Consider the following 27,979-nt stretch of genomic DNA (forward strand, 5'->3'; position numbering starts at 1 on the left):
AGTGCCTCAAAGTTCAAATGAATTGTTGATATTCCACTAGTATTTTTTGCTGTTGGAATTCAAATGGAAATTTCTTAGACTGAAGATGCTACAACGGGTACCAATTTTAACTTTTTATTGCTTACTAAAACGCACTCTCTGAATTAGCAGAAGTAAATTGATGTGGAGTCCATTTAGAAATGATCTTTGCAACACTTTTTTTTTTCATTTTTGCAATGTTTTTTAGTGCCACACGATGCAAGGTATGTAATATATGTCCCCATTTGCTGAAAGTAACTAAAATGACAACTTGTACTATGCATGCAGCATCAGAAAGCTGGTGATTTCTGGTAATGGGCATTGCAGCCAGGAGCTTATCCCAGCTGCACAGTGTGCAGGACAGGAGAGAGCTGCCGTCAGGATACCAGTCAATCACAGGACACGTGTGCGTACACACACAGGGAAAATTTAGAGATGAAACCTAGCCAGCATATCTTTAGACAGTGGGAGCAATCCAGAATACATGATAAACTCTCAGGCAAAATTTAAAGACAAACTCCACGCAGAATGAAAACATTGTAAGGCAGACGTGCTTACTGCCACAGTGTGTAATTATTTTAAAACTAAACATTTCCAAAGGTATGTTGTATGGGGTGCAGTCAACCTGCATGTCTTCCAATATTAAACCACAGACTGAAGGTTAATAGAAACAAAACCTTCAAACTCAGTTGCTGTGCTTATTCTTGCTTGGCAAGCTAAACAGGGTGATGGCTGTACAGAAAGTGAAATCCGGCAAAAGAATCAGTCTGTCATGTGTTCTGCCGATGAAACTGACCGAAGCACCATTTATACCAATGATGCATTACATTTATGGATCAAATTCTGTAAAGCAGTTATCAAGCTTCAGGGCATCGTTATTCTGTGAACCCATTAAATTAAATGTGTACTATTAGTCTTTGTAGTTCACCGGCTGTTAAACGGCCGAGATAATTCCAAGGACAGCAAAGAACTTTCTTTCAAACATAAAAAATATATATAACCCGCTGTAAGGAGTCAGTAATTCTGACAAAGGGAGAATCCAAAGACCAACAGAAAGGAGATGACATGAACAGAGAACATAAGTCCTTGCTGACATGCATGCAGAAAGATATGCATTTTATTCTTTATGCTCGGAAACAGCTTGCTCAGTTTAATACAGATCCCTCCACTTAATTCAACGAGTCCAACCAAACGCCTTCTCTACAGCACAACGCTGTGGTCATGAGTGGTACTGTAAGAGGAATTATTCGCCAGTAAATTCGTTTTGAAATTCAAAAAAAAAAACATGTAGGTACACTAACTCTTGCGTCAGTCTTTTGAGTATAAAAATAAGAGCAATCATTCAGAAACCAACACAAAAAAACATAGGATGATGGTATGTGCAAATAACTTCTCAAAACATCCCTGAACCCAGATACAGTATTCTGCATCCTCACCCAGGCAAACCAGATTTCAAATTTACACAAGAGAGCAGTTTTTCTCTGGAGTACTGTGTAGTTGTAGTGAATAAATCTTGGCTTTGGTTCTCATTCAGATATCACCACCCAGCAGTAGAGGTAACATTCTTGTCACTTTCACACCAGAATACCTCAGGCCTCAGTCTCACCCTTTTATCTGAAAATGGGCTTTTATTCAGCATTGCTACATATGTAGACAAATTTCACTGTACCGTATTTCAGGCAGCTGATAGCTTTTTCAAAACAGAAATCCAAATTCATCCAAGACGTCCGACACCAAACACACGGTGTCACCATCAGAAATGAACCACAAATCAGTCTCCTACATATTTTTTGGTAAGACGCTCATTGTTACAGGTGCCTTGCGGAATCTAGTTTGGAAGGCTTGCTGTGCACATCTATGCTATTGGCATGAGCTGGAACAGCAAAAGTGTTTTACAGAATGAACAGCTGTGGAGACCCCATGGGAATTAACAGATGTCAAAACCTGAAAAAAAAGAGATTAGCTTGCAAGCAGAATTATTTAAAGTGGAAAAACTTCCCAAATCGTCAGCATGTAACACTCTTGACATATAATTCTCACGAGACAATGAATTCAGAGACAAGACTCACGTCTGCCACGGTAGGCAGTCCCTTACCCAGAATTCCTTAATTGGGCCCAAAGTACAGCAGAACTGAAGACAAGGCGATGATCAGGACAACGTCACCAAAACAAAAACTTACAATAACACCCAAGTGAAGCTCATCCAGATATTACTTTGTGTATAAAAATGTCTGGAAAAGTTCACCCTATCATTTGACTTTAAGAAGCTTCAACAACCCCAAAAAACACACACCCAACCCCTTCTCTCTCCCAGCAAACGAGCAGAGAACAAACTTTGTCGGATTGATTTGGACGTTTCAAAATCTTTACACTTCCACCCACGTGATTAAAGTACCTGCCGAAACCCAGAGACATATAGATACATACATTTACTCATGTATATATTTATATAAAAACAGACTATGGAAACTCACAGATAAATTACCAAATTTTAAAATGGCTTTTAAGAGAATCCATTTTCAGGACACATATAACGTGTTACAAATAAATCTTAGACAGGGCAGACATTTTACCCTTCTAAAAGCAATTGTCTATATATTTATATCTATATACATATATACTGCTACCATGTCAGTCTTTGCACAGTCATAGATATAACTATATAGAACACATGATCCTGTCAAGGTAAGGGGTGTTTTTTGCAGCCCCATTTCGGAAACATAAAGATCACACATTCCAAAGCTCACACTTTTTTTTTCTTCTTCACCACAGTGCACCGAACAGCCAAAAAAAAAAAAAATCACCTGAGATTTCAGTATACCTCAACTGAAAGCTTGCATTTTTCAAGGAACAATTCCGGGCTGAGCTGCTGTCTCTCTCTCAGGTGGGTTTATGAGCTTTTCCCCCCCCCTCTGTGGGGCTGTGATGGGGGTGGAAGAAAAACGGGGGCTCAGGGTATGGGGTGGGGGAGCCGAGGTGAGAAGGGTCAGCGTTATGGCTCTGCGTAATTTCCCCAACGTCCTCGTCACCCACAGCCTCCTCCTACCCCCCAGTCAGAAGCAACGCAACACTCATACAGCTCCCACGCAATCTCATATTCATTCATTCCAGCTCTCTCTCTCCCGACCTCTCTCACACCCATTTTCCCCACACCCCCTCCCTCCCCTTATGTTAAAATAGATCGTTCAAATATCTGAAGTCCACACATTCAGACGGACGGCTGCTGTGGCGCTGTGGCCTCCTGCGCAGAGGGGGCGCTCTGCATCTTTTCTGCAGTCAGTTTGTTTTCCAGCTCTGGCTGGCTGCTCTCTTGCTGCTCCTCGCTCTTGCCCGAGTCCTGCAGCTGCTGCCTTCTCTGCACCTCTGCCTTCAGGTTCTCCAGATCCTTTTGGCTGCAGGGGGAAGAGTAACCAGCAGCAGTTTTAGAACGTTGCCAAGGAACACCCAAGTAATTCTTGTCTCTTTTGTTCTCTCCCAAGTATGAAAAGGTTACGGGCAAATTCACCTATCTTAGCACCTATTTCCTCTGATAGGGTGTAAATATTACATATTTATAAATTCATTTTTTTCCTATGAATTAAAAATCAGCACAGCATATCCAACCTGCACAATCCTAGCACTCTGACTGAATAGTTTTCTCCATTTCCTACATTTATCCTATATAAAACTCTTTTATCGTTTGTATTTCAATTACCGGAACATGATGGGCATTTAAAGCACGAGGCCCCTTCTAGAAGTATTTTATTTCAACCAAATGGAAGAGAAATCTTCGCTCCTCCTAGGAACCCCTAGGACAGAAGTCGGGGTCGTCTGGATTTTGACATAAGCAAAAGAAACACAAAGCTTCTCTCACCTGAGAGGAATGAAGATGATACCGTTGATAATATTGAGCTGCTCCAGGACACTGGCCATGCTGGGAGCTGTGAACTGCAGGGAAAGATATCTCTCATTAAATTCAGTGACAAACCAACACACCACCGCCAAGCTCTATGGGACAGAAAAGGATCAGAAAGCCCATTTGATTTTCAATAACATGCATTCTATTTTTCTATGTATTGCATTTAAATTGCTTTTTTTTGTTTAGCTCTTAAAATCACCCCTCCACCCCAGTAGAGCTATAAAGCTCAGCGCTAGAATGTCAAATTTCTGCTCACAGATGTATTTATGCAAGTTGCTCCTGTGGAAGTCTTTGTGATGGGTGTGGACATTTGGCACCAATTCAAATTCAATCTGAATTGAATTTGTGTGGAAACTTTATTGGCATGACCAATGAATTACAGTGTTGCCAAAGCAGAAACAATTAACAGAACATTTGCAGCAAGAAAAACTCATTACTCATTTACAGACATCACATACAACATTGAGAGACCGGCTCACTGTCTGTTCCTCCGGCTGGGACAGGAGATCACACGCTGTATTATTATTGAGAGACCTGCTCATTGTCTGTTCCTCAGACTGTGACAGGAGATCACACACTGTATTATTATTGAGAGACCTGCTCATTGTCTGTTTCTCAGACTGTGACAGGAGATCACACACTGTATTATTATTATTATTATTGAGAAACAGGCTCACTGTCTGTTCCTCAGACTGTGACAGGAGATTACATACTGTATTATTGAGAAACAGGCTCACTGTCTGTTCCTCAGGCTGGGACAGGAGACCACGTACTGAGTTGCAGCTCCATTGAGCTTCCTTCCCCCTCCCCCAGCAGGATTGGAAGGATTGGCTGTTCAAATCCTGGGAGTTGTGGGAATTCTGGGATTAGCTGCGTTACGTATTTGTGGAAATAAAGTTAGGCACAAATCTGGGGAACCTATTGTGCCATCTACACTTCCGAATGAAAAGTTTTTAAAAGGAAGATTCTGAGAGGGAGAGCTCAGAATCCATTTTCCCAATCCAACACATCCATTTTTAACCCACCTCAAAGGGCACCATGTGCCATCTGATCCAGAACGTGGCTGAGGGACTGCCAAAATGTCACCCTATTCTTTTCAAAACGCCGCGAGAACGAGAGAAGGGGCTTGTTCGGAAAAGAAGGCGAGCTGGAGACTTACTTTGAGGGGCATGATGCTGGCGTTGGAGCCGTTCTTGTAGATCTCGTTCATGGTTCTCTGCAGGGCCACAGCTTGCTGCGTGAGGTACTTCAAGTACTCCGAGCTCTCCCGCGTCTTCTCATGTGCCTCCCCCACCTGCGCACAGGAACACGCCGGTCAGAGGTTACAACCCAAAACCCCCACAGGATTCCCCCTGTGCTCCGCAAGTCCTTCTCGGGAAACCTGCACAGAATATCAGCAGTCCCAGGACTGGATCAACAGCAGGGGATTGGGCTGAAATGACAGCTCTTGGGTTTATAAAGACCTGCACTTTAGGATCTAAGGGCACAGCTGTTGCTACTGTGTCCGAAAACAAATTTCCAGCCTGATCCCCAATTAACAAAAACAAGTACTAAGCAGGATGAAAAAAGGTTAGGGCCCAAATCTGGGGGAGTCGTGGAGCCAGCGACACTTCAATGAAAATTTTCTGGAAGATTCTGAGAGCTGTAAACGTGAACAAAGCAGGCTCGACCATCACATCCATTTTTATCCCTCTTAAAGTGGCACCGGGTGGCGTTATATCTTCGGGGATGCTTTCCGAGCTGGCGGTGAAGGGGCCGGCTCACCTGGTTCTTGTAAATGGTGTACCCCTCCTTCTCGTGCTGCAGCGCTGAGCGGAACTCGGCTTTGCTCTCGTACACCCTGGCGACCAGGTGATGGCTGCAGGGGCAGGCAGGGAGCAGAGGCTTAGTGACGAAGAGAGTTTTTTTGGAATTGCACTCAGCGCTTTCTACCTTTCCAACAAGATTTAAACCTGCGATGCCAAAATTTGATCACGTACATGAAACTCAAAATAACTCTTTTCAACGGGATGAAGGCGCTGAACAGTAGATGTCACCATGCACACGTTTTAACTGGAAGCAAGTTCCAGATCTCTTCACTCCTCAAAGATAGAAGTGGTAGTCAACTTACAGCCTTTACCACTTGCTTCATTGCGGTAGCTGTGATTCTTTAAATCTATCATTATTTTGAAGGGAACAGGGTACTGTACCTATCAATTCTGAGTTGGACAGTTAAAAGAGCTGGTTGACAAAATCTGCATTAAAGTGAATCAGAAGAGCCACATGCTGGCTCGCCCAGTTCTAGAACAACAGGCCTGCAAGCATACATCTAGTATATAAGATGCATATTATGTACTTATGACATTTATGCATTGCTATACATCAGTTATAAACCAAACATCCAGGGTAAAGCTGCTAAGCATTAAAACATAGCTTTAAATTACATTATTTACCATCACACAGAAGTGCATTAAAGACAATACAGAGCACTCCATTAAGCTGTAAAGGAAACTTGTTTCACCCTATATAGAAGCTATCAATATCGAACACTGCAGCTGGATTTTAATGAGAGAGCCCTTTTCTATGGTTTTATAGTCCCATTAATACCTGAGGGCCACCTTTAAGGAGCGAGTGCCGTGATATTTGGAATTGATGGCTAAGGCATTCTCCAGGAAGCGCAAGGACAGGTCATACTCCATCACTCCATGTAGCACCAGACCAATGTTACTCTGTAAAAAGCAGTGGGGAGAGAGGCAGAGGGTCTTTGATGGTGTACACAAGCAGGCCAGCGCAGATTACCGTTTGTTGTGAATTACTTGCTTACATCTTTCCTTTCTCACAGTTACGCAAGGTAAAAGAACAAATACAGAGGTCTGATATCATCATCTAGAATTAAAGGAGTCTCTGATCTCTCCAGAAATGAGATCTGAGCAGCAAGACTACAGCACTGTCTAAACTGTTTTTGTAAAAAGCCAATTGGAATACTGCCACTAAAATACGTAAGAAAGCTACAAGCCTAATGTCATGAAATCTTCTTCTAAAGGGTTTATACAGGTGTTTCACCAAGGCTACTTACGAAAGCGGCAAAAATAAAAGTTACAGCCAGCGGCTCCAACATCAGAAAACCACAAAAGCATGTTTCTCAAACAATCAAGACTACTCAGTTTAAACTATTCTTTGCACTCACTGTCACGGCATCCCCCTTCTCCCACCAAAAAAAGGGGTGCACTCTCTCGTCCGCTTAACGAGGACGAAAAGCTCATATGTGCCCGTCCATGGGAATACATACATCTAATAGGGCCATCTCTGGGTGATCCTCTCCACACACCAGCAGCATGAGGTAGCGGGCACGGTAGAGCAGCTTCAGGGCAGTGGACAGCTGACCGTTGGCAAAGCAGTAGAGAGACAGGTGCATCTGTCAAGTCAGAAAAGGGCAAGTGAAGGGAGATGTTGCACCCGTAAATATTTTAATAACAAGCCCATGTTATACCTCATGACCTCGAGAATAGCTTGAATTATTTTATCTAACGGGTTATTTTTAAGAAGGCACTTGAAGAGCACAAAAACAAAAAGTCCCCCCCCCCCAAGTTCCTGAAGAGTACCAAAAAGAATTAAACTTGTTTTTAAACTACTTCACTTCTTGTCCCAGCTGTGAGGGTGACACAAGCCACGCAACACACACAACGCACCGTGTCTCGCAATTCAAAGAAAAGCAAATGGCACTTTTTTCACTGGGCGGCACACCTGCAATGAGAATAGATCACCACAGAAGAAGAGTGCAGACTCACGTATTCCTGTATAGTGTTCGGATGCTCGATACCAAGTACTCTCTCGCTCATCAGCACGGCCTTCTGCTGGTTACTGAGGGCCTGGCACAAGGGAAACACGCACACGACTGATGACCTCTTTGTGGGAATCGTTCTCAATCGTTCCCACTGCAGCATGCAGGAAAACCCACTAACACATGTTTTACATTACCAAGAACATTTGGTCTGTCCCGAAAGATGATTACGTTCTTTTTACCGTTTGATTCTGAACTTTTTCTTTCCCCCCTTCTGCCAGAGTAAGCAAATCGCAGAATTCAGGACAAATCAAAGCAACTACAGATGCCAGTATGCTGTGGTTAACCCTTGTAACATCTGGTGCACAAATATTGCTGCTGCAGCATAAGAAGAAATCCCAGCTGCCTCACTTGAGAGAAGAGAACGGACTTAAGAGTACATCAAAGGAAAACCCTGTAACTATATCAGACCAGTTTCTTAGTTTATAGGGTACATATATGACTGATGTCCCATTTTGCTAGTGACTGACCCTTAGTTTTACGATATGGGAATTTTCATGCCTGGTATTTTTTACTGCAAAGGACTTTGAAACTTTTAATGTGTTCAGCAAATGAGCAGAGCTGAGATATAACAGCTGTGTGAGACGGCTGTACCTCGGGGTAGTCTCCCATGATGTAGTTGAGGCGAGCGAGCAGACGCAGACAGGCGCAGATCTCCACATGCATGGCGCCGTATACATTGTTGAAGAGGTTCAGAGCTTCATTGATCAGCTCACAGCCCTCCTTCAGGAAGCCTGTAACCAAAACAGTACAAGACACTGCTGTCTTCTGGACTGGGTGTTGCATAGCATTTTATCCCAAAGGTTTCTTTAAAGAAATCTTATCAGTGAATTGTAGGTGCTTTGATCTAAGTGTCTTTATTTCATAAACACCAGCAGCTAAAACTATGCAATGAGTACATTTAACAAACCTAGGGTAACAATAACCTAAGATACAACAGCACCATGGAACATAATGATCAACACAACAAAGCCAAGCAAAAAGATTAAAAAGAAAGTAAGTCAATCATGGCTTTAAATTTACATAAATCAATTTCTAGGAGCTAAAAAACAAGATTGAGAAATGTGTATGTTAGCAACTATTCCTCATATATGCCAAATTCTTTAAATATAGGAGTGGACTCAGTACAGCCCCTACTAATGTGCAGCAACCACTTGGGTGACACATGGTGGTCATTGTTCCCCAGCAGCCTCACTGCGTAGCAGATCAGGCAGAGAAAAGAGAATGGAATGGAATTAGGGGGAGAACTTTAGGCAAATCAGGCTACTCAAGCCTAATCACCCTATTCTTACGAACAGTGCCATGCAATGTTTAATGACCAAGTAATCAGGACCTCTGTTTGATCATCTCCTATGGCACAGCATTTCCTGTTGCCATGCTGTGACACTGGACATTCAGGTCAAGAATGAAGAGTGCTGCCTACTGGTCCACGTACACCACTCATAGGAGCAATCTGATTTTCCTTAAGTGGTCTCCCATCACAGTACTGATCAGACTCAGCCTTGCTTAGTTACCGAGATATGATCGGTATACAAAGTGGTAAATTGTGCGGTCTTAAGTTTATATTGGTTTTCCTCAGTATTCCTTATCAGGGTATGCCTATTGTGATTTTAATTTCCTAGAGTTTCTCTCAACACAATCAGATCAACGTGCCAGATTGCAGAAAGGTACTTTACCTTGCTGGACCTTGGCCTGGCCGCTCTGGAAGAAGTGGAAGGCATCAGAGGCTTTTGGGTTGACATGTTTGACCACAGGGAAGATATTGAGGATGTCCTCCTCTGTGAAGGCAGGCTTGTGACGGCTGTCGAAGTTGTATTCTTTTATGAGGATCTGTGAAGAAGTGACAAAGGTGTGATCTTAAAATATAGCAACATAACACAGTAATTGCATTAAGGTTTTTTCTGAAGACTTAAAACTCTGATTAGATGAAAATCCTGATTAATGATGTTGGTTAAAAAAAGCAGTTGAAGAAGTGGCTGACAGCTCCACACCCTGGAAGCAGAACAGTTTACTCTCTACTGTTTCGTTTGCAGGATTTTTTTCCAGGTAGTCAATGCAATCGGAATCAATGCAGTCTTGGTCATCCTAGAAGCTTTGCTTCCCCAATGTATCAGCACTAACCTGGAAGCCAGTTTTGACAGAGATTTCTCTCAACAGTGTTATCTTCTGCAGCCCATACTTGTCCACAGCCTGATCCACATTCTCACTGCCAGAGTAAGAAACCAAGAACAGAATGAGCTGCTTATAGCTGAAAAACGAATGGCCTCTTAAGGCCGCATGGAATAGTATCAGTGTGCATGTGTGCTTCATCCAGACACTGCAAAAAGGTGATGAGCACGGCCTTAGTATTGCATAGTGCACTGAAGTCAGACGCTGTCTGGGTGCTAGGCTCTCTCACCACTGCAGAGTGAAGTGGTAGTAGCTCTGTGCCTCAGAGGCGATGTTCTTCCACAGCTCGCTGGGGGTCAGGCTGGCCCAGGCGGTGTTGTCTCCACTGCCACCTCCCGGCACCCTGTTGCGCCGGCGCCGGTTCTTCCTCTTAGACACCAGCTCATCCGCGGGCAGATGGGCCACGGCATCCGGGAAGGAGCTCAGGCAGCAGTTGAGGAAGTGGCTGACGGCGGCAGAGAGGGCAGACAGCTCCACGCCCTGGAAGCAGAACAGCTCCCGTCACTTAACTGTCGACCTGTATCTCCTCCACTTCATCTCACTATTGTGCAAATGATTCTCCTCCATCAGGTTTGTTTTTCTATCCCCTCCCTAAACACAGCATCCTAATCATTCTTGAAACTTCTCCAGCCTTTTACCCCGGAGGCCCGACATTTAAAAAAACTGAACAAATAAAGCAGAAAATTTACATGGTCTTGCCAATGTATACACATGCAAAACAATTGTTGGTTCCTGGCAAGATGCAAAGATATTTTTTCATGTCAATATTCCGTTCTGGGAATTTTGGGTTTTAAGTTAATCAAATATTGTTGTTGAATACTCAAAAGATGAAACATTTCAAGACCTTACCTGGAGATAGGTCTTAAAGACATGTTTTGCACACCTGGTAATCAACTCGCCAATTCCAATTTTCTAAGAAACAAAAGAAAAAAAAATCACAAGTTATTAATTCTTCCAGTTTTCAAGTCACCCGACAGTTTTTAAAAAATCAGCCAATGAAACTGTGCTTAAACACTGGAAATCAGGATTTCCATTAAAGTTGCATCCACTCTTGCATGGGGAACTGCTGTTGAGATTCCACTGCGAAATGTCTACTAGTACTCCAGGTGAGGGAACTCTTAAAATGCTAAAGATTTTCAGCTCAAGTCCTTCATGATTTTTTTACACTTACATGTGAAGCAGCTATGCAGCTTCAGAGTTAAAATTCTTTGTGATTAACATGACAATTGATGTAAATAAAGTCAGCTATTACAAACTATGCAAAACAGGTCATTTGCTGTGACCTACTGTTTTCGTAAAACAAGTATCCTAATGCAAAAAAACATCTGGGACTTCTTTTATGGATTCCTGCATGTTCTCTTTTAGAAATAGGAAGTTAGCTCCCAGTTTGGCAGATAGATCTAGATGTAGCAGATAGGTATAAATACTTCTGCAGACCATGTGGTGCAGACCCAAAGCAAATTATTCTTATGAACTGTTCCTGCATTATTGTACTATAAGCTATTACAGTGCCATAACTAATTGCTTTAGCAGAGCAATTCGTTTTGAAGGCACAGTGGCACTCACATAAATGTGGTCGAGCTGTGCTCTAGCAGGGGTCTTGTCGATGAAATCAAGCACATTGCCCAGGTAGCGCACATTGATGCCATGCTGATGGAGGGCTTCAGTCAGCGTGGCACCATCCATTGGCAAGGCACTGTGGTCCAGAAAATCCTTCACCTGCACATACAGGAGAGGAATGGCAGGGGAGTCAAACTGGCAGAGCAACACCAAAGCTGTTAATTACAGGGCGCACGTGTATTTTTTCAATGAAATGTTTGCGCTTAAATTCTGAACAATTTTCATTCTGCTATATTATCATAGAAGACTTCATTTAATAAAAAAAACATATCTCCTTGATCGTAAAAACATTTACAGAGCATACCTCTCACTATTTACTGGCATCTTCAGCATTTAAGATCTCACTAGTGAAAAATGCAACTTCTGCATTTTAAGCGAACCATAATTCCTAAAATGGTTTAAATGCACTCAGTCAGATAGCTAATCACATCAGCAAAAATATACAGATTTATTGAAGATGCTTCTGGACCAATAAGATGCTAAAGAGAGGACAAGGCTGATGGCTGGATAGTCCTGCCTTCTTTAGGAACCACTCGGAGGGAACGCACCAGCGAGGGGATCTGACAGGAAACAAGGAAGGCGGCAGCATCCTTCAGGAGCTGCTTCTGCTTCTGGACGTCCTCAAGGCTGTCCTCAGAAAACCGCACTCCTGCCACAGACCGAGACAAACTGGTTGAGCAGTGCATCTTCATGGGAAAACCAGCCACTCTGTAGAGTCAGGTGACTGGAACACCAGCAAGGCCAATGGGAAATTTGGCCAGGATGCGGGGTAACACTCCTACTCTTTTCGAGAAACACCTTGGAATTTTTAATGACAACAGAGAGTTAGGACCTCAGTTTAATGTCTCATCTGAAGGACGGCACCTTTTTTATATAGTATAGTGTCCCCAGCACTATATCGGGGCAGTAGGATCCACACAGACCGCAGGGTGGGCGTCCCCTACTGGCCCCACTAACACCTCTTCCAGCAGCAACCTTAGCTTTCCCAGGAGGTCTCCCAGCCAGGTACTGACCAGGCTCACACCTGCTGAGCTTCAGTGGGTTTCCAGTGTTGAGTTGCAGGGTGATATAACTGCTGGCTGTATCAAAATGACTTAAAGAGAACCTAAAGGATCGAATCTGAGAAATGTTGCAAAACCAGAGACATCTTGAAACACTCCCGTTTTATAGCACAAGTAATACCCAAACTGTTCCAGCGGAGCCCAAGTTCCCATTACTTTACCAAGCAGAAACATCTCAAAAGGAACTACAGGAATGATGAATGCCAAAGGAGAAAAGCCCCACAGCTACCTGGAGAGAAGATGTCGGGGTTGAAGCGGATGTCGAAGGAGGTGTTGCTGATAGAGCCCACGGCTTTGCAGGCATTGAGGACCACATCCCGACTCTTGGCATCAGCTGGAGCAACGAGCAACCGGAGGAGAGATTAAGGAACCAAGGAAAAGACTGATTAAATCATGACACCAACGGATGCCTGGAATTAAGAACAATTCTGATAGTTCTGCACAGGGAATCACAATCATCCCACCAACTTCTATGTTCTTGTAAGCAGTGAAACAGAGCCCTTCTGCCACCAGATTGTCTTTTCATAGGATCGCAACATTAAAGCATTAAAGCCTTTGAACTGAATTAAGAAATAAACATGACTCTTATCAAGGATTAAGGCACTCCACCGCACCGGCCCACATCCTTAGTGAAACGTGAATCAACCCAGAGGAACTGAAAGAATCCACATGGATGTATAACATCCTGAGTAGTTTCACAATCTAAAGAAAGTATATATAGGCATCGTTCTACAGAACACCTTCCCTGGCACAAAAACGGCAATTTACTTAACTCTCCAAATCCCACAGAAATGTTAATTGTCATTAAGACTTTATTTAACAATCCAACATGCTTTAATGGTTAATCACTCGGGGGATTAATGGAAAAAAAGCAAAGCCTGTGTCCAGACTCAAACCAGAGGAGATTAGAAGAGAGAGATAAATGATTGTCACTGTGGCATGAATCACCAAGGAGCCACAATCCATGCTGATTAACGTGGACCCACACTAACGAGAGGAGACGGCGGACTGGAGAGAGAGAGAGATGAGACTCCATGGTGGAGAGGGGCAGAAATCTTTTTGGTGACTTTGCCCTGACGAAGTGCCAAGGCTCACTCTACACTCAAAAGAAAGGTAGTGAAGTCTTTAGCAGGGGGGGGGACTTGCATTTTTGTCCTTCCAATTGAAAAAACAAAAAGAACCAGCTCAGGGGCACGTGATATTCAACCAGGACTGTCACACTGAGGGGCAAAACGAACACTGAAGAAAACAGCAATGACAGAACGCAGATAACGTTCAAAGGGTGAAGTAAAATGCTTCCTACAGTATGTTAAGTGGTCCTGTGACCAGCAGTCTCAGCTCCTATTCTTTACCATTGTGGATGAACATAGAAGTGTTGTTGCACATGTCCACCAGGAGTGACTCATCTCCCCAGCACTCCCTCTCTCTCTCCTCCGGTCACGAGGACAGCCCAATACCTGTTCCATCGTCTGCTGCTACGGCCTCAGCAAGCTCTTTTGCCTGGGCTAGTCCCGGGATATTTTCCTCTGCGCCCTTACCCTCCGAGGACCGGGGGGTCTCGCACTCCCCGTTCTCAGGCTGACCGAGGGCCTGGGGCAAGGGCCCGTTGGCCGCCGTTGCCGTAGGAACGGCCGCCTCGTCCCCGTCCTGGGACGGGGGGTCCTGGGAAGGTGAGGACTCAAGGTCGCCGTTCGCCACCAGGGCCGGCGGCACGCTGCCGCCACAGTCCCTGCTGGCTTTCTGCTGCATGAGCTGAAGAGCAGCCATCTTCATGAAGAGGAGGTACCTGAGGCACCAAAGGAACATCTCAGCGCGAGGCCACACACAGCTCGCTCGCTCCCCCCAACCCGCCCAGCAGGAATCTCTGCACACCCAATATAAGTTCAGCATTGCAAGAAAGACTTCTTCAATACTGCCATCTGCATTCAAAATCAACGGGAAGGTCTACAAAACACAAAACCTGGGCTACCACATAACAAGAACTAAGTGAAGAATTATCAGTAAGTAGAAGCAGCATGCAAAATAATAAACTCAGCATTTGTTCTTACTAACATACGTTGAAGCACGTTTGCGCATTACTAGCCTTGCCAGGCCCCAGGAGGTGGTCGCGCCACGCCCAGGCCCCTGGCACCCTCACCTGTGCTCCACGAAGGCCTCGATGAGCTCCTGCCGCAGGCACGCCAGGCGGTGGCGGTGCTGGCGCGGGAAGCCCAGCCGCCTGCACTCCGGCGGCAGCTCCTCGCCCTCCACGGGCAGGAAGTTGAGGTCGGGGGGGAAGGTGCGCAGGAGGTCCAGGATGTAGTGGCGCCCGTCGTTGCCGATGATGCCCTTGCACTCCACGGAGGAGCACAGCTCCGCGGCCTCGGCCTTCTCGTTGAGCACCGCGTGGCGCTGGATCTTCAGCGGCCGGCTGGTCTTCTCCAGGAGCTCCAGGTACTTGGGGTGGGACACCACGGTCTTGCCGAAGTCGATGGAGCCGTAGATGACGCTCTGCTCCTGCTCGCGCTCCAGGATGCCGGGGATGATGGACTGGGCAGTGACGCGGTAGCCGCGGTAGTCCACCACCACGGTGCCCAGCGTGTACAGCCCCTCCACGTCCACCGCCCCGTAGGCCCGCACCCCGTTCAGGTCGTTGGTGGGGGCGGCGTGGGCGGCGCTGTCCCCGCCCAGCTCGCGGTAGTGGTCGCGCACGTCGAAGCCCAGGCTGAAGAAGATGTTGTTCCAGATGAACATCTGCATGCGCGTCTCCTCGCCGGGGTTGATGGCCATCACGTTGCCGTCGATGACCGCCATGGCCCCCCGCGTGGCGGCTGCTGCGAAGTCGCTGTGCACCTGCCCCGGGGAACACAACGGCGATGTCAGTCCTTTTAAATACCCCCGCACACAAGGCTGGCGTTGGAACGATATAAACCCGTAGTGCTCCGCTTAATTTAGAATAACACTCAATGCAAAGTTAACAACTCGGTGCAGACTTCTGCAGCTCTCGGTTTTGTTTTGCAGCTCTCCTGCATTCCAAAGATAAAAAAGCCCTTCAATTTAAGCCTCAATTTTGAAGTTTATTTCTGCACAGGGTTTCAAAACAAGTTTGAAAGCTTCCCCCGTTTTAAAGAGACGTTGTAAAGCTCACCTTGAAGATGGCTCTCTCCCTCAGCAGCCTCTCGGGCAGGTTCTTGCGTGGCAGCTCTCTGGTCGTCTGGAGCTCTTCATTCCAGTCCCGTGTCTAAATAAAACCACACCGGTCACTCAAGCCAACGCTATGCAGGGACTTTGTTCACCGAAGATGAGAAGAGCCAAATCCTTAAGCAGCTTAACTATGCCTGCAAACCAATTTTCTGTCTCTTATTTCACTTCCTAACACCCACGCCACCCATCCCGTCCTGGGGTGTGGGTCTCACCCGCTATCAAAGCTCGCGAGCTTGTTTCTCGTTACATGGACATACCTGGCCAGGTATGTGTTCCTCGTAGCCCAGCCGGGAAGTGTAAGCGTCTTCGGCTCGCACGCAGTCCATAGCATGGTCCACCTGTGGGGATGTCCAGCTGTACACCTGGAAGGGGGTGGCTATCCTCTCAAACGGGTGTCTCTGAACCCTGGGATCACAGACAGCAAACTCCCAGGTTACTCTCCATAGTAACATACCAGCAGAATTAGTCAATTAGTATTAGAGGACAAAGCATTAACACATAAAATTAGCCATTTTCCTTGTAGTGACCACTGAACATAGTTAACTGATTAATGAATGTTAAAATCACACTGATCCATAGCTGGGAGGCAACCACTGCTTGATAAACTATCCCAACATAGTGTACACAGATAAGGCACACGATCTTCCGATACTGCACTTGCCTTTTCTTCTGCAGGGCTGTGAAGTTCTTCTTGAATGCTGGGCTGATCTGGCTCAGCAGCTCCACCAGGGAGTGGCTCAAGAAACTGGGGTTGGCTGGCTTGGGGTTGAAGGTGTAAGTAGTGGATCTGCGACGGAGGGAAAGCACACCCACATTACAGCAACAAGCAGCCAATGCCTTCTAAAGATCATTTCCACACAAAGCAATTACCAGAGATAGATGAGCTAGGTAATATACTAGGTAATATTTTAAATGAAGACATATAAATAAGGGCTCCAGGGGGTGCAACAATGTTATTTTTAGATTTCTGGGTTAGAAATGCAATGAAACTAAAATGTACACACTAACATGTGAAATCTCCAATTCACACCACACTTTAGACACCATTTCCAGGTATGTGCAGCGCCATACTGCCATCATTGTCTGTGATTCAGAACAAGGGAACAAAACATCTGGAGAGGGGGCCAGCAGTTACCCAGCAGGCTTGTGAAACCATCTCTTTCAATCCAACAGAATCATTGCTCTTGACTTCACGATGGTTTTGCCGACAAATCCAAATAAGTTAACTACTGTTACTTAGCCTCGCCTATTGATCTTTTATTAGCATTCAATAGAATCTCAGCTGATAACGAATTTAAAGAAATATATATATATTAAACCACTATGCATACAATTCAATCTAAATGGTGGCCATCTTCTGTTCTGTGTTCCTGCATTCTGCTGGGTTGTGCTCCTTCCCTGGGGAACAAGTGTGGGCGCTCACTCACTGGTTGAGGTAGAATCCGCGGGTGGAGGCGGTGATGCTGACGTGCCTCTCCTCCACCGTCACCACGTACAAGTACATGAGATCCCCGTGCATCTTCCTGTTCCCGGGAGGCGGGTTCCAGCCACTCATCGTCAGGACCTTCAGGCACTGCAAGGGCTGCCCGGGGACGGAGAGGACGAGAGGGCTTCATCACGCAAGCCTAGCACGCCTTCAGCACCTACTAGGTCAGCAAGCTAAGAGTGCGGTGTTGTGCCGCCCATCGCTGAAGAGGTCCGCTATTACTGCTTTAACTCACACATGGACAGCAAGAGCATCACACAAGCAAAGGTCAGTATCGAGCTCTACCAAGTGCAAGACCCCACATTAACATCTGTGATCTTTCCAGGCGACAGCTAGCGATTAGAAAACAAGGTCAGAAAGAGGGCAAGGTTCAAAGGTGAGAAGCTCTTCCCCCACTCGGAGGCTGCAGTGCTCCACGGTGCCCTAGGCCCGGTGCTCACCTTCCAGTCCTTGCTCTGTGGCTGCAGGGGGGACAGCGGGCGGTCCTTGCTGCCGGGGAGGATGTGTTCCGGTGGGGTGCAGTCGATCTGCTCCAGCTCACTGCCCTTCTTCTTCCGCTTCCCGCTCTCTGGGCAAGAGAACACACAGGCGATCGGTGTCGCGCGCGGGGTGTCCCGTTACCCTTTTCGGAATGGTGCCCCTCAAACTCCTTGCGCACTGTAAGGCCACCCTTGCGCTACGTCACAAAATGGCAGACTTGGAGGAGGGGCTTAGTGCAAGAGGAACTGGGACACGGCCCAACTCATCCAGACTCGGACCCTTTCCAAAGGATTTTCAGCTTAACGCATGTACCGTCTGAACGCAGGGCCTGCACCGCTCATGGGGTTGGTGAACCCCAGAGACCGGCCTCCTGCTGCCACAGACAGGGGCAGAAAGCAGATACTACGGTTCCCGGTGCTGAACTCCAGGCCTCACCTCCCAGGTCGCCCTCGGTGAAAGCGCTCAGGAAGGAGAGCGAGTTACAGTCCACTCCGTTGTATGCGTCCGAGGGGTCCAGGCTCTTCAGGAGGTCCCGGATGTGACGCACGTGAATGCGAGCCTCCCGGACGGTGTAGGGCTCTGAGGGAGAGAGAGAGAGAGAGAGAGAGAGAGAGAGAAGACAACGTGGCAATGTTAAACGCCATCAGCTGCCCACCTGACAAGAGCAACGTCAGAGAATTAGGCTTCTGCTTACCTTCCACCACCTTGAGCACAGAGCCCTCCTGCAGGCCCTCGATGGACTTGAGCTCGGCGAAGTTGTCCAGCACATTGCCGTCCAGCTGCAAGGAGAAGCAGGTCCGGTGGCAGGTGTCCTCGCGGTCCATCAGCACCTGGTGGATCTCCTGTACCATCTCCTGGGGCGACACCTGAGGGGGGAGGAGGAGAAAAAGTGAGACAGAAGCCTAAGTCAACACCCGTTCAGGGACAAGACTCCTATTGATACTACTGGTCACCTGAGCTCAAAGACTTTGCGAAAATAAGAAAACTACTTCTTTAGAACAACTATGGATCTTCTGCTTTAACAAACTAAACACAATCAATTTCACCCTCTTACTTCCTGCTCCCCTTAATTGTTCTAAAGTAAGGTGCATCCCTAAACCAACAGTCCAGCAGGTTTTGCGGAGGTCTTTAAATCATCTTCTCTTTTATGAACAAGAGTTCAATGGGTCCACTTGAGCCATAACCAAGTTAAATTTAACCGTCATCCTGATGTCTCCATCTGCTAATGATTTAAGGAGAATTACAACATGCTACAGCATTAACCTGCACAAGTGGACTTGGGCTCCCACTGGCACTGTTACTGGCACCATGAGAAGCTGAGACACTGCAGGGGGCCAGCTGTGTAATGGGTGCGGGTGAAGGTTCGATACCTGCAGGTCAAAGGGCTCTGTGCCAGGGGCCTGAACCTTCACTGTGAAGCCCGTGTCCTGGATGACAATCACTTCCTGTTCGTTGGCGTCCTCTGCTTGATCCAGGTCTCCGCCTCCATTCTGCTTACACTCTTCTGTCTGCTCATGAGCCCCATCCCCATTCATCACGGAGGTGTCCACCGCGTGCCCTGCTGAGAGAAAGACGGCCTGAGACAGAGGCGAGCTGCAGGGTGTCTGGCTGGAGCCGGGGACCAGCCAGCCCTATAATCATAGCCCAGCCTGGCCCTGGAAGCTCTAGGTATGCACAGTGCCCAGGAATAAACTCACACAGAACCACGTGGGGAGGAAACACTCCAACATGAGCCACTCCACTAGGTTCTTTTGCCATGACCTTGCTTTGGCAGATACTTAATAAGACAGAACTTAATTTAAAGAGGCAGTAAATACTTCACCTTTGAACAAAACATGGGAGGGGGGATTTAACACGCCTTCAATATCATTTTACTTATCATTTTCAAGTCACTTAAAACATTCTTACCTTTTTCTCAGCCTCGTTTTCCAGCTCTACGAGCAGGATTTATCAGAAGGGAAATCACTCGGATTGAATTGGTCAAATGACAAAAGAAAACCAAAGACTGGCTTTAAATGTGGATAAGGGTATCTGCCAAGCAAAGACGTAACAAAAGTCCTTATTCAGCAGGAACCCAGGGTTACAGAAAGAATTTCAGTGCTCAATGTCACAAATCCTTAATTTCAATGTATCTTTACGTTCCTGCAAGAAAACGGTTATAGTTGTCTATTCACTGCAACGACTCGGACCAAGCTGGTTATACTGCAACTATGGCAAACCAGAGGGATGCTGGCCCCGTGCCCACGCCAGGGCCGTTCTCCCCACCTGCACAGCAGAAGCCTGGCGAGACCGGTCTGTCCGCAGGGCTCCCAGCCAGCCCCTCCCCTTCTCCCAGCCCTTTGCACAAAGTCCTCTTTTCCCCAACGGGAGCTCCCATCCGGAGAGAAAGAGAAGGCTCGCACCGAGTCCGGGCTATCACATCCAGTGAAGCGGGGCAGGGAGCTGGAAGCCTGGCGCTTGGGGAGACTGGCGATCCGCGAGCTCCCTGCACAGACGTGCCCTGCCCACCACACCCGCCCAGCCGTGGTCTCCTTCGCCTGCCTGGCACAGGAGCTCTGCGCAGCTCATGGGGCTCTTGGCTGGGAGGAAGCCCCACATCTTGGCCCTGCACCTCTGCACATACGCAGTTCCTGCTATCCACCAGTGGCGAGTTCTCCTGAAGCACACTGGAGCGTGCTGCAGAGACTGCGGGTTTCTGCTGGACAGGGACGGGGTTCAGAAGTGCGCCGTCTTCACCGGTATCAGGACTCAAGACCTGGATAGACTCCAAAGGCTCTGCATGGACAGGCACGCTCACCGGAGAACGGCTCGGAACAATCTCAGGGTAGATCAGGTCATGCAAGTCCTGTGAGCTCCTCTCCAAGGCACTTGGGAAAACCTCAGGAATGGACGGGCTGGCTTTACGGACTTCAGGCAGCAAAGGGGACTGCTCGTCGCACCAGGCAGAAGCGTGCCTTCGCCACAAGCAGTCCGACAGAGAACGGCAGCAGTCCAATGTGGAAATGACTACATTTCCCATGATTCCATAAAGAGGCGGAGTCAGAACCACCTGACAAGGTTAACCCACCCCCTGCAATACACAAACCCTTCTTCCAGTTTTTCCTCAGTACTCATATGGTTAGGAATCCCATCTGCAATGGCTGACCTTTTCTCTCTGTTCAGGAGGAATGATGATGACTATGTTACCATTGAGATACTTGGTCTACTGTTGGATGACTAAAATTCCACAAAAACACATGCAAGTCTAAATAAAAGTCCTGAAACCTTGAATGGATTAATCGAGAAAGCAATTAAAAAAAACTCAGAAAACTCAGTCAAAAGATCCACATCAAAGCCTGCTCCCAGGCCCAATCCGGTATTGCATATCTGAGCTGACTCGGATTTCAGGGTTACACAGGGCACGTCTGCATGGAGAGACTGTTTACTCTCAGACAACTGCTGCCTGTCCTTGCTTACTGTCAAGGGCACCAGGGTGTCAGGGTTTGTGAGATCTCAAAGAAACAAACAAGGCAGCTGTTCTTACAAAGGAGGCTCCTTTGTGAGAACTGCAGCTTCTCCGGGTTGGAACCCATGTAGTCCAACTCACACATTCCCCTTCTGACCACTTCGATACAGCTTGCATATTCAGAAACACTTTAATAAGCGTAACAGATCAATAGCGGTATGCAATCAAACAGCACTTCAAGCACGTCTGAAGGCAAACAATCCCGACATCATCAAACCATTTCATTTAGATACAGCCGATTCCCACTGTGAATGCAGAGTGAAAAAAACAGAGAACACAACGTCAATACATTAACTTCCAAACTCAAGCAGCTCCTCGCTGGAAAGGACTCGCAATCCTTGTCAATGATTTGGGTCTTCTCATTTTAGATTTTGCTAACCTTGTACTTCCTCTGCAAAAGGAAAGGCACAGTGAAAGGATTTCACGAAGGGACACCACACACGCACACACGAGGTGGCCCGTTTTAAACATCATCCAGTCATTCTCTGCTCTGTCACACCAGGTCTGCCCAGTCTGTTAGAAAACTTGGTAAGTTTTAAAAGTCTGCTATAAAAGAGCAGAAGGTCAGACGGTCTTCACCATTATATCCACTGTATCCAATAAAACTTGCAGGCTGAGTCTGTGCCTGGACTCCCCAGAACTGGAAAACTGGCAAATCAAGTGAATCAACACAAGACTGTACGGGCACGCTGTGGAGAAGCCTTTAATTACTCTTTTCAGGAACAGAAACAGGAGAGTGGAGGATTTCAGAGTAACTGCTGGAACCTCTCTTTAAAAGGAAATTCAACTGCAGAGGCAGTTTTACTCTCCAAGGCAAAACAAAAGCGATCAAGCTCCCAAAGAGGAGAAATCCAATGCCAGTTTTTTTTTTCTCTCTCAAATCTGTTAAGCTTTTCTTATAACAGATTTGCGTTTGAAAAAGGAATGACGGGGGCTCCCAACCCGATTGACAGGAAAAAAGAAGAAGGGGAGAAAGTAGTCCAAGTGCAGAAACAGGCTCTGCCCCTTGCCTTCGGAGCCTCGGTCACCCCTACACGGCCTTCTCCCCGAGGAGAGGACCGAGCGCAACTCCTCTCCACCCCTCTTCCTCCGCTTGACGCGCAGCGACAACCACAAAAACAGACGCCCGCAGAGCGGCGGAGAGAACGTCTCGTTCTTTGCCTCTTGTGAAGGAAAAACTTAAAAAAAAAATCTACAAAGGGAACGTCAATAACTGCCTAAAGTCCAGCCGAGCTGAGCAGCTGCCAGGGGAGTCCAGTTGTATAAATAGACGGGCAAATGGATTCCTGCTCCCCTCCTTCTGCTGCCAAGACAGGCACAGAGGCCCTCACAGGCATGCTGTTTTATTTATTTTTTTAAGAGGGCCCCCTATCTGGGCACTCACTAACCATGGTTCCTATCCCAGAATGCTGTGGGGGTTATTAGGATGCTGAGGATCAAGCTGGAATAAAACCCATGAGAACTAGAACTCGGGGAAAAGGAAAGGTCCAGGACCCAGCTACTCCAGTCACATTAGTTGCCTTTTAAACCTGCCTTACCGCCGTCGTTTTATGGGTTGGCACTAGCAAAGACTGTGGACAATGAAATGCAGGGCTTCACAATAGTTGAAGAGTTCGATGCTGGTGTTACTTTCGGCCACTGAATACAAGAATGGTGTTTTTTTAGCATTTTCCTCTCTCTCCCCTCCTTTTACCAGTAAAAGAGAACTGCAGCTCTAAGGCTGAATCATTATTCGGAGTAAACAGTGAAATGGCTGGTTAATAGGCAGTGACTGTCGCGGTTGTCTCTGGTAAATCATTCTCTCTCAACGGAGAAAGGCATCTGCCAATTACAGCATTGTGATTTGACGTTGCAGCTTGATGCTTCATGTAAGGTGGTGTGGTAAAGCCAGGAGAACATATTCAAGTGAAGGTTTTAATCAACTGACCAGACACAGAGCACAACAAGATAAACCTTATCTTACCGATGCACCCCTCTACAGTCGACTGTAGCTAGACCACCGCTGGATATGTCCTCTGGGAATAGCTGGAGAGCCCCTAAATGGTGATTAAAGTTACCTAATTAACAGGATGAGCTGCTTATAATGAGGTTTAAGGCTTCAGCTTGTTTGATGTTTGTGTAAAATAAAAGAAAAGTTGAAACCCAGGGAGAACGAGTGGCCAGTTCAGGACCCCAGCCCTGACAAGGCAGTATGTGTTGCTGCGTCTTGCATTTCCCTGAAACACACAGTTGAATCTTTCCCAGGTCTGCCCCTAGCTGGGTGAAGTCCAGAGGCCTGGTCTGTGCCAGGACAGACACTTGCAGGCTATCGCTATGGTAGCGGAACAATGATACTGAATTCACACTAAAGAACATTCAGGAGACATTAGCACATCCACATGGCTGCCAGGGAAGGCCTGCTGATTTCAAAGCAAGGTCCACTGTTTCACAACACTCAAAAAAACAGCTCTTTAACACGCGACATGCTGTGGTCAGAAATGCGGGTAAGCGTTTACTATTCATAATGAAAATACATGAAGCTATAAGAATAGCAATTAGGTCCAGCATGATTGATAATCCACATATTTACTGCAGGCATACTACTTAGATACAGCCATACAGGTTGAATGAAAATCATCATCTATTAAAACGATGATGGCTTTGTATACACAGTAATAACACAATGGACTTCTACGTGCTAAATACAGTACTGTCCTCCCCCAGCAAAAAGTGTTGAGTAGCTGGTTAAAGTACATCCCTATAAGAAACAAATTGAAATTATCCCTTATTGACAAATAGGAAATTTCACTGTCCAATGTAGATTAGCATTATATTCACTTCAGAGTCCTTGGGCAGCAACACCTGAACTTTTGCATTGCAAAAAAACGGACTAACCCATATGGCTAAGAATCTTTACAACCAGAGTTCAGTACCCATGCCCCAGAGATTAGATTGAGAAATGGGATTAAGAGGGTCACAGCCCTTTAAACAGACCACTGCTATCAGCGATACAATCCTGCCTTCTAATCTGCTGTCTGGGGTTTAGACTAGAAACAGCAGATATCTTTCTTTAACAGACCAGTAAAAGGCAGTCAGGGTCTGGTTTACTGCATGGTCAGTGCACCTTTTAAAATATCAGGGGAGTTAACCAAGAGGGGTAACACTTTGTAATTTGATGCATGTTTTTAGAAACCATCAGAAATGAATCTGCATAATGCAACTACCATCAACTCCCACTTAGGACAGAAAGACATTCCAAACTTATACACAAAACAGCTTCATGATGACCACATCCTAGGTGTGTGGGTGAAACACTTAAAAATAAACACCTAAAATATTGAGATGTTACTGACATACAACATACTGAATATGGTGGTATTGAACCATACTGATCAAGAATTATTTGCGTTTGTAAAACTATGGTAACCAGCTGACAAAACCCAAGGCACGGCATTTTTAAACATTTAGGGGAAGGAAAGATGTCTGGGAAATATTTATTTTTTAATACAATTGCACACAGCATGTAAGGAGCCTGAATTTTTCTAAGGTATTGACTCAAGCAAGAATTAGTGTCTCCAAATGATAGGAAAAAATGCAGCAATCAAAGAAGTTTTTAAGTATATAGAAAAACAATATATATTCTAATTTTGCAATTTATACATCACAACCATATCATGATTCCAACTCTTTTTGAGTTAAGGAAAATGTAATATTGCTCAAACCTACCTTATCCCTAGTTTTAACTGGATAGAAGCTAATTTAAGAAGACTAAAGAAGAAAAATTGAAAATGTCACAATAAGAAAGAAATGACAATAAGGAAATAAGGAAAAGGAAATAATTATTGAGGCCCTCAAAATGGCTGCCTTGTCTTAAATGAACAATAAAAAAATACTGTAAAAATTGTCATAAAAATATGGGGAAACTATTCTTCCATTAGCATCAAATATCTTGGACAGCTGCACACAGGACAAGAAACGTCGAATGAGTATTAAACGTAAAAATGGAACGAGAAATCATGTTTGTGAGCAAAAACTGCTTTATTTCTCGTTAAGAGCAGCACTGTCTATCTAAAGAGGAAGGTACGCAACTGCACCACTTACAGTGTAGATGTTATTATTTGGATAATTGCATTTTATTTTGACGCTCCTCAACTTTAGAAAACACTTTTAAAAGCAATCAGAAATGCAGACAATGGCACCTCACTCGTACAGAGCACAACTATCAGAAGTTATAAACAAGGTTAGTCGTGACACCTCTAGAACTGCCAATTCCCGGCTGGAGTCCGTACCGCATGAACAGAGAAACAATCCGGTCTGCACCAAAAAACCGAGAGCTAATCCACAATGCTAACAGCCCTTTGTTAAAACTCAAGGTCCGAGACAGCAATAGGGCAGTACTGGCAATGTCTTGTGTCCCTGAGTTGTGTAACTTTTCAGTGCACTGAAAAGCCGTTTTTTTTAACCAAAATCAAAATGCAACGGGATGCAGAAATCTTAGATCATGAAGGAACTGGGGTCTGTCGATGCATCAGCTAAAGGGGTCTTTAATACCACAATCGTTATTTCGCTAAAACGCCACTTACCAGCTGCCAGTATCCCTACACTCGCTCAGTATAACCTTCTCTGAGCACACAGAGGCACCATGACTTTAACTGAGGGACAGTTTCCACTTCCCGGTCGCGGAGCAGACAACCTTACATCTCCAGCTTCAGAGGGGGAGACAGGAACAACAATTTCAGCATCGACAAGGATACGGACGCCTCCGCTAGTCAAAAAAGCGCTACCGTGGCCGTACAACCTCTTTTACCATTAACAGACAGTCAATTGATGACCAGCGTGCATTTTTTACTCAATTAGTTGATTACTCTTATACACACACACACCCCTATTTTTTCCGATGATTGTTCGGTTCCGCTGAAGGTGACCTTCAGTTCATTCATGCATGCCGCTTCCAGCACATGTGTGCAGCTGCATTATGAGATCAGAACTGTTATGAGAGGGGGGTCTTCCGTCCATAGAGTGGTATAATTCTTACAGAGCCCCAACGTGTGGCTGAAAATAGCGATCTTTTCACGCAGCTTTCTTATCAAGGTTTTTAACCCCCCGCCAAAACTGAATGTTATTATTCATAAGCTACCCTCTCGAATCAACTCAAGTAGCTGCAAGCTCAGTAAGTAACCAAGCTCCCACAGCACAAAAACCTCGTATAAACAGTCCCGTGAAACGCAATTTATCTTTTACACCGTCAAACAGTGACCGACAGGATAGGGGACTCTGGACAACAAGAGAAAGCTGAGCTTCAGCTTTGAGGGACAGACCCCAATAATAAATGAGCCTCACACAGACAGTTATCAAACCGTAACTTTCGAAAACTGGTAAAGACGGCTGTACCATAAAAAACGTCACTGAGAACTCGAATCCTAAAACCCCCCTCCGCTGAACGCAGAAGGACAACGTTTAGTTACCTATGTGTGTGGTATTACTGCAATTTGACCCGGTGGGCTGTTTCAAAAGGTCCTTCAGAATTCATGCGTTCTGCGTTACGAATTCGATCCGCAGTGACATGAATGAGAAATCACATCCTGGGTATTGTTGCATTTACTTCGCAGAACATCAACACATACCGCAACCCCGAGAGTCTTTCCTGGCCACATCTCCTCTGTGGGTCTCCCCGTCTGTCAGCTCGCCGGTTTTATTTGGCACCGCTGCCGGGATGTCGTCTGTCTTGCTAACCATGGTGCGTCTGTGTCGCTCAAAGGCAGTCGAGATTCGCTGTGCCGGTGTGTTCAGAGGCCCCTTAAGCGCTGTGCGATTTTATACGTCTGTCCGTCCGCAGCCCCGCTGGAGAGCATGTAAAATCATAGGATCCAGCGGCAACAACTTCACCCAGGAAGGACAGAGCAGGACTCGCGGAGCCCCACGTGGTCTCTCCTCCTCCTGACCTTTTGCCTTTCTGATCTCTCGCCCGGCTCCGCCGCCAGGAGCATGCGCGGACACAACCCGGCTGGGAGGCGGAGATTGCCTTTATCGGGGTTATAGCAATAATATTTACACGGCTAACAAATCGTAAAATATTTCACGAAGATATAAAATAAAACATACAACATTTAGGATTTCTGCTGTCGCTGTATATTTTCCTTTCACCTTTAACCATTTACTGTTTTATAATGCTTACAACATGCGTTGGGATCAGTTATCTATCATCTCACAGGGTATATATAACCTGACACGGCTTGCTCACCTAATATCTGAGTATACTCTGAAATAAAGCCTCTTCAAACTGTCATGGGATATTGTCTTATCCCAAAGGCACAGATAAGTGCTTTGCGTCCTCCCCACTGAGAGCTGGTGTTGTGTGGGGACCGGACTGGCGCACTCTGGCTGCCGTCGCATCACCCAGATGGGGGCTGCACTGGTGGTGGTGGAGGGGATCCCCATTACCTGTAAAGAGCTTTGAGTGGAGTGTCCAGAAAAGAGCTACTTAAGTGTAAGGATTATTATACGCTGCACGTATATTTTAGCAAGTTTGAATCCCTAGATTATAACTACGTTTGTCGCTCTAAATTTATGCCAGTAGTCACATACCCCGCCCTCAGCCTACACAAACCTGGAAAAGGTCACTACTGAAAGGCAATTCTGCCATGATGACTGTTTGCAAGGCAGATTCCGATGAATCAACTTGTAGATTGATTACCTGAATTCCTCCCATGTTGTTCTCCGCTCAAAACTCCATTTTAGCACGTTTCTGGGGTTTACTGTT

The 27,979-nt window shown here is 46.0% G+C and overlaps 1 protein-coding gene across 6 annotated transcripts; it reads right to left on the bottom strand.

The window, feature by feature from the left end:
* Positions 1–1,108: 1,108 nt before the first annotated feature.
* cluha (clustered mitochondria (cluA/CLU1) homolog a) lies at positions 1,109–27,166 on the bottom strand. Of its 6 annotated transcripts, none has more exons than XM_015367665.2 (26): positions 26,844–27,166; positions 19,106–19,293; positions 18,430–18,601; positions 18,171–18,314; positions 17,696–17,823; positions 17,197–17,351; positions 16,431–16,556; positions 16,027–16,174; positions 15,714–15,806; positions 14,724–15,418; positions 14,044–14,372; positions 12,816–12,920; positions 12,074–12,174; positions 11,472–11,624; positions 10,755–10,817; positions 10,135–10,385; positions 9,858–9,942; positions 9,413–9,566; positions 8,331–8,470; positions 7,684–7,764; positions 7,185–7,310; positions 6,503–6,624; positions 5,681–5,774; positions 5,076–5,210; positions 3,872–3,945; positions 1,109–3,410 (listed from the first exon to the last, which is right to left on the bottom strand). In XM_015367665.2, the coding sequence occupies exons 1-26, from the start codon at positions 26,953–26,955 to the stop codon at positions 3,227–3,229; spliced, it is 4,158 nt and encodes a 1,385-aa protein (XP_015223151.2). In that variant the 5' UTR covers positions 26,956–27,166; the 3' UTR covers positions 1,109–3,226. The 6 variants fall into 6 exon arrangements, with proteins under 6 accessions (XP_015223151.2, XP_015223153.2, XP_015223152.2 ...); XM_015367667.2 differs by lacking the exon at positions 26,844–27,166 and adding an exon at positions 25,803–25,905; XM_015367666.2 differs by lacking the exon at positions 26,844–27,166 and adding an exon at positions 25,803–25,905 and having other exon boundaries at positions 19,106–19,296.
* Positions 27,167–27,979: the final 813 nt, after the last annotated feature.

This window comes from Lepisosteus oculatus, chromosome 26 (assembly GCF_040954835.1).
Source record: "Lepisosteus oculatus isolate fLepOcu1 chromosome 26, fLepOcu1.hap2, whole genome shotgun sequence".
NCBI classification, from domain to species: Eukaryota; Metazoa; Chordata; class Actinopteri; order Semionotiformes; family Lepisosteidae; genus Lepisosteus; species Lepisosteus oculatus.

What these genes read in the sequence shown, in the direction of transcription:
- cluha (XM_015367661.2), bottom strand. Translation starts at nt 20,754, where the DNA reads ATGGGAAATGTAGTCATTTCCACATTGGACTGCTGCCGTTCTCTGTCG. An exon ending in TGTGCTCAAGGTGGTGGAAG is followed by an intron (nt 18,315 to 18,429) that starts GTAAGCAGAAGC and finishes TCTCTCCCTCAG; the next exon opens with AGCCCTACACCGTCCGGGAG. An exon ending in CACAGCTCGACCACATTTAT is followed by an intron (nt 10,818 to 11,471) that starts GTGAGTGCCACT and finishes TTTGTTTCTTAG; the next exon opens with AAAATTGGAATTGGCGAGTT.